Below are 13234 nucleotides of genomic sequence, written 5' to 3'. Positions count from 1 at the left end.
TCCAGAATGCTGCAGCACGTGTACTGACAAGAACTAGGAAAAGAGATCATAATTCTCCAATATTAGCATCTCCGCACTGGCTCCCTGTAAAATCCAGAATATAATTTAAAATCCTTCTCCTCATCTACAAAGCTCTTAATGGTCAGACACCATCTTAAAGATCTTATAATACCATATTACCCGATTAGAACACTGCACTCCCAGAATGCAGGGTTACTTTTGGTTCCTAGAGTCTCCAAAAGTAGAATGGGAGCCAGAGCCTGCAGTTATCAAGCTCCTCTCCTGTGGAATCACATCCCAATTTGGGTTCGGGAGGCAGGCACCATCTCCACATTTAAGAGTAGGCTTAAGACTTTCCTCTTTGATAAAGCTTATAGTATATAGAACCATCCCTTAGTTATGCTGCTATAGGCCTAGACTGCCAGGAGACTTCCCATGATGCACCTCTTTCCTCTCTCCTTCTCTCCATCTGTATGTATTTTTATCCTATTAATGCATGTCACTAACTCGACATCTTCTCTCTCCCGTAGTTCTGTGCTTTCTCGTTTCTCTCCTTCTGTCGCTTTCAGCAGGTATTTCTGCCTCCGGAGCTGCAGAGACTGGATCTGTGGTTGTGGGCCACCTGCTGCCCCTGTGTTCCTGCTCGACAACTGCTACTACAGTTGTTGTTATTGGCTCTGTTACTAATGCTAATGCTGTCATTCCTATTATTATTAATTTATCAATATTACCACGACAATTACTATTTTAAAAATTCTAGGTGGTATAATTCTGTTATGAATTAGCACTATATAAATAAAAGTGAATTGAATACAAAGGGATTTTATTGTACTGTAGAGAAAGGGTGCCCATGTAAAAGAGTTAACAACTCCAATTGGATGACACTGAATAAATAAAAGTTAAATTAATTAATGAACTACTGAGGCTAATCAGCAATGTCAGATCTCTGTGGTTACATACATAATGTCCCCCTGAGACATAACATGCAATAGTCAGACCAACCAGTGAATAATCAAAATAATTCACTTTTATTCATATAGCGCCAATTCATAACAGAAGTTATCTCATTGCACTTTTCCTATAGAGCAGGTCTAGACCGTACTCTTTATAATATTATTTACAGAGACCCAACAAATCCCACCATGAGCAAGCATGTGGCGACAGTGGCAAGAAAAAATGATTATATATATATATATATATTGGGAAAGGTGGGGGTGGGAGGGAGACCTAGAATTTTTAAAATAGTAGAAATGTAATTGTAGTGTTAATATTAATAATAATAATAATAATAATAATAATAGGAATGACAGCTATAGGAAAATAATAATCAACAAACAACTGACAGTCTTTTGATGTTTTGTGATGTCATCATTTTGGATAATTCCAAGTAAGATTTTGCAGTGCAGACCTGACAGGCTGGAGGGTGAAGCCTCTGATATGGTTATTCTCTGGCCGGATGGGTCTCATCAACTCTTCTGCAGTGGGTAGCTCTGCATACACACACAAAATAATCATTCAACATACTTCAGTCCTGTCATGAGCTTGACATTTGTAAACACCTCAACAAGTACAAACAGTGGAGATGATGCCTTTTTGAAGAGGTATTTTCATTGGTTCACTTCATGTGATGTACAGTATTTAGCAGTGACTGTTGACTTTAGGAGGTGACGAGGACTGCCTGAATGTATCATTAAAGAATTAAACAGAGTATGACAGATTGTCGGTACTGACAGCTGTAAAGGATTCCAAATTTGGGAAAAAGAAGGCTGCATTTCTCAGATGCTTCTAGAGGAAACGCAATGAGACTTGAGTTTCACTGCGTTTGAGTCTAGAGTCTTGTTGAACTCTTATGGCATTCAATCTTTAAATACAGGCTTCAGAGGAGTCAGCCTCTTAACTGGGATGCAGCTTTTGCAGATGCATCATTCATCCAGTTAGACCAGTGAATTATACACACACACACACAGAAAGTCCACCATCCCCCCAAATACTGTTTATAGTATGTAGTGTCTCACCTGACTCATTAGTAGAAGCAGGCTGAAGAGACAGTCTGGCATGTTGAGGAGGGGAGGATGGAGACGCAACTCTGTTGATGCTCCCCCTCCCTTCCAGAGATGAATAATGGTGATTATGATCATCTGAATCTTCAACAACATGGATTTGTCTGTAGGCCTCATGAAGAGCCTCCATCTCTGAGCCTCCACTCTGCACATACGACTGGCCTGTACAGAAAACAAATTTAGTCTACTCTGTATCAAAAACAATGCATGATGAAACTTAAAGGATCTTGTGGGGAAACGGCAATGAATCATCAAGTCCCCCTTGGATTTGTCTGATAAGAAACAATCGGAAGCTTAATGATTTATTGTGAGAAAACCCAAACAACAATTTGCAGTTTGCGAGAAGAAACAGAAGATCATAGCTTACATTCTGATGAAGGCCTGAGTAAGACTGAAATGTCTATGGAATGATTTTTGTTGTGTAAAAGATTTGAATACTTTTAAAAGAGGACAACTGAGGCCTCTTTATTCAACCCTGTCTCCTAGAAGTTGCATTTATATACTACTAATTTGTAACAGCGAATCCTTTTTTTAGAGAAACAAAATGCAACCAGTGGGTTATGTTTTTATCAACAAAATAAGGAAATAAATCTGCAATGTTGCAAAACGTTCATATTGAATGTAGGGTGGTGATGATGAACAATTTTAAATCTTCCACAGAGATGATGAACTCTCCTCCAGTATCCCAGGCTCAGGATGATACATGGACATCAAGAACTCATAGTGGCCTAGTCAAAGTCCTGACCTGAATCCTATTGAGATGCTGTGGCATGACCTTAAAAAGGCAGTTCATGCTCGAAAACCCTCCAATGTGGCTGAATTACAACAATTCTGCAAAGATGAATGGGCCAAAATTCCTCCACAGCGCTGTAAAAGACTCATTGCAAGTTATCGCAAATGCTGATCGCAGTTGTTGCTGCTAAGGGTGGCCCAACCAGTTATTGTCACACAGGGCCATGTAGGTTTGGATTTTGTTTCCCTTAATAATAACAACCTTCATTTAAAAACTGCATTTTGTGTTTACTTGTGTTATCTTTGACTAATATTTAAATTTGTTTGATGATCTGAAACATTTAAGTGTGACAAACATGCAACAAAATAATATATCAGGAAGGGGGCAAACACTTTTGCACACCACTGTATATGTTTTGTCAAGCTAATGGAGCAACAGCAAAATTAAAGACAAAAAATTCCTCCATCTTCACAAACGGACTGCACAGGAAGGACTTTTCTTCAAATCAGAACCAACATTTTCCCCTGCCTGGCTCATCAACGGAACCGCCAAATAACAGCAGCCCGTTCAAAGCAACCTTTCTTCCTTTACGGGCCGTAACCACTGAACCTATAACCGGGCATTACATAGCTTCACATAGCTTAACAGTGTACTTGGCTATACACAGGACTGTGTTACTTTTGTGAATGTATATGTATTGATTTGGTTCATTGAGTTTTATTGTTATGATATGTTTTCACTGTTAGGTTAATTTGGTAGCCACATGCTAAGTTGATGTTAGTGATGTTGACACAGACACAGGTTCTTGCATGCAACTATCCTCTTTCTAACCTGGCACCATTTATCCTATACAGTTCCCACGTACAATTCTTCAATTTGGCCCTTTTAACAGAGACACACTCTTTAACATACATAGCCTTGCTGCCATTTTGAGTTAGATTTTATTTGTTTGACGCCATCTTGGACCCAAGCAGCCATTTAGGACACACTCTTTGTTCTTTAGTTTAGTACATTTAGAGTTAGACTTCATATGGAGTTTTTGCGTTGTGTTTTATTAAATGCTTGTGTATAACCATGCTGGTTTCTTTAATGTTGCACAAGAGTGAATAATTTGCCAACCTCTTCTCTGTTGAAATTAAAGGTAAATTAAGAGGTAAATTAAGGTCATTAATAAGGTAACATTAATCAGCAAATGTTGTCTTGGTGTTAAATGTGAATAAGTTTTATTTTTGTACAACATGAAATGAGCAAGTTATTAATTCACAGAACTGACCTCTTGTTTACTATGTAACAACATTGCCATCTAGTGACAACAGGACAGAATAGCTTTAAATGCCTGGTAAATCTGAGTAATATTGTAGCTATTATACTGTAATATTATGTAAATATGTATTATGTAAAGCAAACTATGCTGTTAAACCTTATGCCACCCATTAGTAGTGCCATCGTTTTAGCCTCAGGCTGGGCCTCAAACCCCTTGAGCTTAAGATCTTTGCGTTTCGTTTATCTTAGTTTTTCTTAGATGTCATTCTTGAAGTTTTTCTTTTCCTCGCCTCAACTCTGCTCAGAATTCAACCTTTTTCTTAAACAAGCCTTTGAGTGCCTCAGTGTTAAACTGAAGAGTGTTTCCTTCTGATTTTACCTTTTTGTACCACTAAGCCTTGTGATTTTTATAGCACTTTTTTTTTTTTTTTTAGTTTTCATCTAGTCAACGGAATTACTCAAGCCTAGCTGAAGAAGTTAGTGTAGCCAGATAAATTTTACTCAACGTTGAGAGAACAAGCCATGTCGCCATGTGAGATTGAGAATGCCCGAGAGCTCCGGGGAGCTCCACAGAGGGGAAGAGACATACCAGATGACTAAGCTGCGACGTTGGGCAGAGCGTTTCAGAGAATGCCCGACAGCGGCCCACACAGAAACTGCACTGCGCATTTCCAACAACCACTCAGCTGCTGAACGGTACATTAAGATTATTTCATTGATTAAGGATAAAGTTTGCTCTGGTGTTTCCAAAAATTAAGACATCTTACCATCGTTCACTGCTTTATCTGGTATACACCGGTCCTCCTGCAGTTATTAATCGTTCACCATATTCATTGCATATATTCATTCTTTGTTAGTTTAGCGTCATTGTATGTGTAGTGAGCATTTTATTGTGTCGTGTTTTTCTTTGTTAGTAGTGATAGTAATAAATGTTTTACGTATAAAGTTGTTGCCTTGGTTTTCTGTAACTTTCAGTCACTTTAAGTATCAGATTCCTTTTACTTCTTTCTACCTGAGTTCAGGTTAATCTCTTCCCAAAGCTAATTTGTGACTGATCGCCAAGAAAAACTGTTTATTAGTGTTATTATGCTGGACGAAGGGTTAAAAGTGGCTCCACGTAATAATTCTGATTAACGCTATATTCCCCCAAACTGAGCCAATTTTTCCTACATGAATGTATCTGCAAATCCTTCACTGAAACAGTTTTTGTTTTCTCAAAACATCCCCTCATATCAACTACAGTATAACATGATTCATTTTTTATGGTAATGTTTAAGCAACTCAAAAGGACTTGGTTAAGGTTAAGGAAAAAGTGCAGTACATTTGGCATTTATTGTTTTAAATGGAATGCAAATTGCTCGTAACAAAATAATCAATTTTACTTTAAGATTGCATTATATTGCCTGGGCTTTGTTTTGTTCCACCTTTTATGCTACGGGGTAACACTATTCTCTTATTTACCTGACCCTGTGTGTTTGTGTTACCTCTGTCCAGTGATCCTGCTGTGTCCTTTCTTCTGTCTTCTCCACTGGTGTCATCCAGGGAATCATAGAGGGAAACTGAGACAAAAGTTAAGTTAGAGTGAGAGAAGTATAGCAGTAAAGAACAAAATAAACAATACTGTATCAATAAAAATATACTGTTTATTGATACAGTAGGCAGTCTGTAACTTAAACTAAAACATTTGAATGACATTATCCGCACACACACACAGTTGGTATTGAGGTCATTATTAGTTAATGGTATAAATGCTATACAGCGTGTTTGCCTCAGGCTTCGGAGACTTTATCAGCTATCAAACTCTATTCCACATTCTCTTTGAAAGATTTTATTCCTCCCAACACCCTCTCATTACCTCAGTGAAATATTGTTTTTTTTTCTTACCTTTGGCTAGAATTGGAGACATTTTAGACTTCTGAAAAACAAATAGCATGAATTACTGAATGATGTAGTAAGATGTCAGTTTGTGATATTTCAGTATAAAAAAGATAAAGCTTAAAGCATGAAGCCTCAGTAATGTTATCACAAATTGTATTGACACTATTTGCAGCCCTGAAAGCATCCAGCTAATATCAAGCTTGTTGCAGTCCAAAGACATGACTTCTCCCAGGTTTCCCTGCTTTTACCAACCTGTGCTTGTCTGACAGAGAAAGTTTCATTTACAGTAATGCGTGTTGATTTTCCAGCAACTCTCTCAACTGTGATGTGTGGCTGACAGGCATTAGTCTAATTAGTGTTGAAAAAGGGGGCTTACCAACTTCTCTGAATTGTTGAACAGTGCTACCTGTCCATTTGGCTGATTTTTCACCATAAAAATTTGAAGCTTATTCGAAGTGAGAAAGAAACCAATATGGAAATTCGGCAGCTCTGTTGTTAGAATTCTATGAGGCTTTTTCCTAACTAATTGTGAACTAGCAGTAATTAAGTGTTACCTACAAATATTTCTATTTCTGTAGCTTTGCACAGACGGTTAATGTTAAACAGCTTGTTGGTATTATTAAATTAATCCTCTCTCTCTGCCTCAAGTACACACACAGTGAAACTTGTTTTGTCAATCATGGGGTTGTCGAGGTCTCAGTCCGTAGGGTGTAGCGTACCGGAACTCGTCAGTGTTGACCACTCACAAACTTTTTTTTATTTCTGGTGGTAAAGGGCTTATCTAGCTCAAACATACAGTTCATGGCTGTGGGATTCCTTTACTGGCTTTTCACCGTGTGTTTGCGTAATTCCTAAGCAAGTTTTTAAAATTTGATTTGTTTGGCCTTGATGTTGTCATAATTGTCGTGTATATGCCAGGGTATATCCCCATCAGCCATTCTTTTGAAACTATTAGCTTCCGCTGCAATACAGTTAAGACAGAAAACATATTTTCTAGTTGACACCTTGGCCCTCCCTTTGGGGCTGGCACACTAGAACTGAGAAGATGTCAGCAGCTAAGTAACAAGAAATTGCAGTACAGAAATGCCAAACTAGGTTTATGATCATTTAGAAACACCTTCTCCATTACATGTTTTTCCACCAGAGGACACTGACTAGTTGATTATTAACTGTAAAATTACCCATTAACATTGGTCAAAATTAAAAAACAAAATACACAAAAAACAAAACAAAGGGATCCATATCGAGACTGTTTTTTTTATGTTATGTGTTTAAGAAAATTATATACTGGATTTTTGAGGCAATACTGATATTGATATTTGGGAGTTTAAAAATTGATAAACAATATATCAGCCAATTTTTTTAAACTCCCAAATATCAATATCAGTATTTCCTCAAAAAAGTATCAGTTGGGCTACAGTTTTTAACACTACAAGAAGACTACATGAAATTATTATTAGACACATCCCTTCCTCCTAACAGGTCAAGAATTTGATTGGTGTAAAACCACACGACCATTTACCAAACTCATCGTAGCATGTCATCATTAGCTGCTCTGTATGTATATGATTGGTTGTCTATAATTGTTTAACTTTAAGAACAAACTGGGGTTAAGATTTCCCCCAAATAAGTTCCATACTTAGGTCACATGATGACAACTGAGTCATGACATGTGGTTGAAAGCTCTAAAAAAAACAACTTAGCAAACATTTTATTTTGTCACAAGGTCAAATATGAACTTTCATGTTAAAATTTGGATGATTGTCTCCAAGGTCCTAACTTATCAAAGAACACTTTCTGAGTTTAATCATTATAGATTCCACCTACAAACCTCCTCCAGTGGCTCTTTTCCATTCTCCTCTTCCTCAAAATCCTCACTGTAGTGTGGAGAGCCTGTAAAGGCTGAGAGAGAAAGACCTGATTGAGACACACAGAGACCGATAGATAAAGAAAACAGAGAAGAGAGGTTTGCCAAGGGTTCATTATTCTTACCTGGAGACTCTCTGACAGTCTCCGTGACTTTAGTCTTCCTTTTATCATCATCACTCTGCTCCACTGCTTCCTCAGCCTTCCTGGAGGGAGGATATCCATCCTCATTACATTACAGTCAACGCTCTCTCTCCATACTGAATCCATTAAATATGCACTTCTGTTACGTCATGTAAACACATCATGTACCTATCAGCTGTGAGCTCGAGATCAGATTGGAGCTGTAACCATTCAAGTAAAATATGGGTGGTATCTTACTATGTTTGTACTTATTAAACAGAAAATACATTTTTATAGTTTTATATTGTGAAATGTATATGTTTCTTTACTGGAAATGACATACGATATAGCCAACAGCAAGTAGGTTATTATTAGTGACAGTAATTTACCTTGATAAGGCTATTCTAGCTCCCTGGCAATCTCCCTCCGGCCAGCTGCCCCCTTATTTAGGTTTTTGTAGTTAAATGAGGTGGTATCATATAATTTCAACTTCATGAATCAACCATTCCTCGTCCATGATGCAGCGCTTTCAACACGAGCGACAGTAATAAATACAAACAGGGCGTCCAACAAAAGTTCAGTCAAAACGGCGCACTGTGTCACTTGCGGCCAGTGAGGACATTCCAATAGAAAACAATGCAATCGAACTGATTTTGTCGCTGACACTCGCTTGCATTCAGTTAGGACACGGTGTAACGTTTTGCATCTGTCAAGGGCTGATGAACTTTTATTAAGTTACCAACAAGGTTTATTCGGACAGAATAAATATCACAGAGGGTAAGTTAGAGGGTAGTATTTTCCATGAGGACTTCCGGTTTGCACCTGACATGGAGTAGACGTAAGTCCAACATGCTCCGTATACTCTATTTTAGTTTATTAATTTCAGTAGGACACAACATTTTAATATTCTGGTGGCATAATTCGGCAGCCTACACATTATAAAATCATATGTGCGTGTCATGGCGAGTAAAACCCAGAAGAAGTCAGCCAAAATCGCGGTGCAAAGTTTGGCTAACCCTGCTCTCAAACAACCGCTCATGGCTAGTGCTAGCACTACCACCTGTCATCCGGATGCTCCATCACCTACACAGAGATTTCTTGTGTCTTACTCTTAACTGTGTGCTTTCTTTCTCCTTCCTCTCCACCAAGCCACACACCTTTACACGTACATATACCCTTAGACACACATCTCAAACGACCCAGGTTGCGTGGTAGCATAACCAGCTAAGCTGCATGCTAACCTGAGGACAAATAGAGCATCCTTCCATCTTTGCACTTAATACAAACTGAGACAGCTACAACTGTTCGGGAGATCAATCGCCATGATTCCAGCATCAACGAAATGGAGAGGACCATTTCGGAACTCAAATAGGTGATCGCTCTTCTAACACTCCCTACAATACAACAAAATCGGCGAAGACTATTGATTTATTTCTACAGATGTACAGTGGTGTGAAAAAGTGTTTGCCCCCTTCCTGATTTCTTTTTTTTTTGCATGTTTGTCACACTTAAATGTTTCAGATCATCAAACAAATTTAAATATTAGTCAAAGATAACAAGTAAACACAAAATGCAGTTTTTAAATGAAGGTTGTTATTATTAAGGGAAAACAAAATCCAAACCTACATGGCTCTGTGTGAAAAAGTGATTGCCCCCTAAACTTAATAACTGGTTGGGCCACCCTTAGCAGCAACAACTGCAATCAAGCATTTATGATAACTTGCAATGAGTCAATGAGAATTTTGGCCCACTCATCTTTGCAAAATTGTTGTATTTCAGCCACATTGGAGGGTTTTCGAGCATGAGCTGCCTTTTTAAGGTCATGCCACAGAATGCCAATAGGATTCAGGTCAGGACTTTGACTAGGCCACTCTAAAGTCTTCATTTTGTTCTTCTTCCGCCATTCAGAGGTGGACTTACTGGTGTATTTTGGATCATTGTCCTGCTACAGAACCCAAGTGCTTCAGCTTCAGCTTGAGGTCTCCTTCAGGAGTTTTTGGTAGACAGCAGAATTCATGGTTCCATTTATCACAGCAATTCTTCCAGGTCCTGAAGCAGCAAAACAGCCCCAGACCATCACACTACCACCGCCATATTTTGCTGTTGGTATGATGTTCTTTTTCTGAAATGCGGTGTTACTTTTACGCCAGATGTAATGGGACACACACCTTCCAAAAAGTTCAACTTTTGTCTCGTCAGTCCACAGAGTATTTTCCCAAAAGTCTTGGGGATCATCAAGATGTTTTCTGGCAAAAATGAGACGAGCCTTGATGTTCTTTTTGCTCAGCAGTGGTTTTTGTCTTGCAGACCATTTTTGCCCAGTCTCTTTCTTATGGTGGAGTCATGAACACTGACCTTAAATGAGGCAAGTGAGGCCTGCAGTTCTTTCGATGTTGTTGTGGGGTCTTTTGTGACCTCTTAGATGAGTTGTCACTGCGCCCTTGGGGTAATTTTGGTCGGCCACTCCTGGGAAGGTTCACCACTGTTCCATGTTTTCACCATTTATGGATAATGGCTCTCACTGTGGTTCGCTGGAGTCCCAAACCTTAAGAAATGGCTTTATAACCTTTTCCAGACTGATAGATCTCACTTACTTTCTTTCTCATTTGTTCCTGAATTTCTTTGGATCTCGGCATGATGTCTAGCTTTTGAAGATCTTTTGGTCTACTTCACTTTGTCAGGCAGGTCCTATTTAAGTGATTTCTTGATTGAGAACAGGTGTGGCAGTAATCAGGCCTGGGTGTAGCTAGAGAAATTGAACTCAGGTGTGATAAACCACAGTTACAGTATGTTTTAACAGTGGGGGGGCAATCACTATTTCACACAGGGCAATGTAGGTTTGGATTTTGTTTTCCCTTAATAATAACAACCTTCATTTAAAAACTACATTTTGTGTTTACTTGTGTTATCTTTGACTAATATTTAAATTTGTTTGATGATCTGAAACATTTAAGTGTGACAAACATGCAAAAAAAAAAAAAAAAGAAATCAGGAGGGGGGCAAACACTTTTTCACACCACTGTATAATGTCTAATCCCTGGCGTTTTCCTATTTTGAGATTTCAGCAGCACCCCGCACATAACCATTGCTGCTGTTCTCTAATGCTGTCATCGAGTTTTAAAGGCTTTAACCTACACTTTATTTAAATACTCGAGACCAATAGCGTTTTAAGGGAAGAAGATGCTTTTGAACAGCTTTTCTATTGCCAGTTTGCTTTTACGTAATTTCAATGTTGTTTTCAATCTATGAAATAAAACCTGTTACTTTTTATTTTTTGCAAGTCTTGAGTTAGTTTTTAGTCTTACAAATTATCAACCATCTACATAACATTTCATTGAATATGTTTTTATTTATCTTATTGTAACACCGCACAAAACAATGCTTTTGCTTTAAGTGACTAAGTTCTCATCACTTAACAGAAGAAAAAAAAAAACAAACAGCACCATTATTAAAGAACAATAAGTGCAATTCTTTAAAATTTTTTTTTTGCTTTTTCTGCTCTTCCTTTTGAGGGAGGCACAATGCAAAGACCACGTAGAATAATAATAATTTTATTTTATATATAGTAGAATAGTAATTGTAGTGTTAATATTAATAAATTAGTAATAATAGGAATGACAGCTATAGGAAAAATAATGTCAGCATCAGTAACAGAGCTCATCTAATTGCAAACAATGTCACGATTCTTCGTTGCTGGAATAAACTTTCCTTGTGGATTATTCTCAGTTGTTAGATGTGGCTCATTGCAAAAGGATTGCTTTCTTCTCGTTTGGCGGAGTGGTGAGATTGCGGGTAGCTCCTTATTGAACCGATCCTTCCTCGTCACAAACTTCGACTTTGATTGCAATCTTGATAAACTTTTTTCGTATTTTAACTATTTGTATTGCTTGCTGAACATTAAGACGTCGGCTTATGTGTAGGCTAAAGTTGAATGTGTGTGCGTCCCCCCCGGAATGTGATGCAAGTAATCAAACCTTAACTAGCACAACCTTAACTAGCAAGTTCATTTCTTCTGACAAAAAAACTAACTTGACAAGTCTAGGAAACAAAAATGTTGTGTTGGCACCAAAACACTTCTTCCAGTGAGTATTTGATTGATCTGTTTCAGACTATTTCTTCTGTCCTTTACTGCTTAGTGGATGTAATATTAGAGCATGGCCGTTTACATACCTGAGGTTAGTACCGATGGTAGAACTTGTTGAGTCCAGTTCTCTGTTCAGGTTGGAGTAATCTATAGTTGATGAAGCCCCTGCCTCTAGTTGGGCAAAGAACCTGGCTTTCTCCTCTTCTTCCTCCAGAGTGTCCAAGCCAATACTGGTCGTGTTCGCAGCTGGTACCATCACTGAGTCTACACACACACACACACACACACACACACACACACACACACACACACACACATATATATATATGAGAGCACACATGGAAAGTAGTGCTGACTTGATAAATCGTATTTTCATTGTCATCGCGATATGAACATGCGAGATAAACACATTGCAAAAGACTGCCTGAAATGCGATGAATAAGAAAAATTATTTTATTTAGGGATGGGTACCAAACCCCAGTATTAAACGTGTCCCAGGGCTAAAGACCGTAGTATTTATTATGATACTGCAGCCTCTCCCCTGCCCTCTGTGTCGGGGCTGAGCTCACACACACGGAGCGAAGTCAGCCAACAGCAGAGTTTTACATAAGCACAGCACGCTAGCTTGACTAATAGCAAATTGTTACAAACAAGCTAAAACAAAAGCTGTCTGTATGTAGTCTAACTGTTTAGCTTAGTTTGCCATGTATCTTAGAAAATTAGCAAATTCTTGTAAACTTATCTGAGACAAACCAGCCCCTCCTTTCTGTACCAGCGGTAACTTACCTGCAGGTGAATCATATCAGCAGAGGGAGGAGAGGACAGACTGATACTGACTGATGTCTGTGTTCTTCATTCTTTCTAAACTTCACTCAGTATTTTGATGTCAGGAATATGATTTATTTTATTGACATTTTAGATTTCTTTCCAGTAAGACATTATTGAGTTTATATAGTGACTTTGCTGTTAATATGTAAAATATTTAATTCTAATTCAGTTATGAATTTAAAGACAACCAGGCTGACATAGGAACTGTATAGCTAATGCGCAATATTGAACAATGTTATCACACATTGCAGATTTTCCTCATATCATGCAAGCCTCATGGAAAGCACGACTGTGATTCTTCTATACTGAAAAACAAAAAAATCAGTGTGAAGATAAAGTAGAATTGTAAGGTGCAATGTCCCATATTCTGTTTATAGCTTGTTCAGACTGGATGTGTTC

The 13234-nt window shown here is 38.2% G+C and overlaps 1 protein-coding gene across 4 annotated transcripts in view; it reads right to left on the bottom strand.

Annotated features, from left to right (window-relative positions):
• The window catches only part of cep162 (centrosomal protein 162), a 42797-nt gene that overhangs the window by 21706 nt on the left and 7857 nt on the right, over positions 1-13234 (bottom strand). For all 4 annotated transcript variants that reach the window (XM_044207103.1, XM_044207106.1, XM_044207105.1 and 1 more), the window contains exons 5-11: positions 12094-12271; positions 7927-8006; positions 7766-7836; positions 5941-5971; positions 5541-5615; positions 2016-2222; positions 1409-1490 (exon numbers count right to left, since the gene is read on the bottom strand). In XM_044207103.1, the coding sequence (XP_044063038.1) occupies positions 1409-1490; positions 2016-2222; positions 5541-5615; positions 5941-5971; positions 7766-7836; positions 7927-8006; positions 12094-12271 (724 nt within the window). The remainder of the gene's footprint in view (positions 1-1408; positions 1491-2015; positions 2223-5540; positions 5616-5940; positions 5972-7765; positions 7837-7926; positions 8007-12093; positions 12272-13234) is intronic.

The sequence above is a fragment of the Siniperca chuatsi genome, linkage group LG9 (assembly GCF_020085105.1).
Source record: "Siniperca chuatsi isolate FFG_IHB_CAS linkage group LG9, ASM2008510v1, whole genome shotgun sequence".
Classification (NCBI taxonomy): Eukaryota; Metazoa; Chordata; class Actinopteri; order Centrarchiformes; family Sinipercidae; genus Siniperca; species Siniperca chuatsi.
Note: the sequence above shows the minus strand (reverse complement) of the source record. Positions and strands in the feature narration are given on the sequence as shown.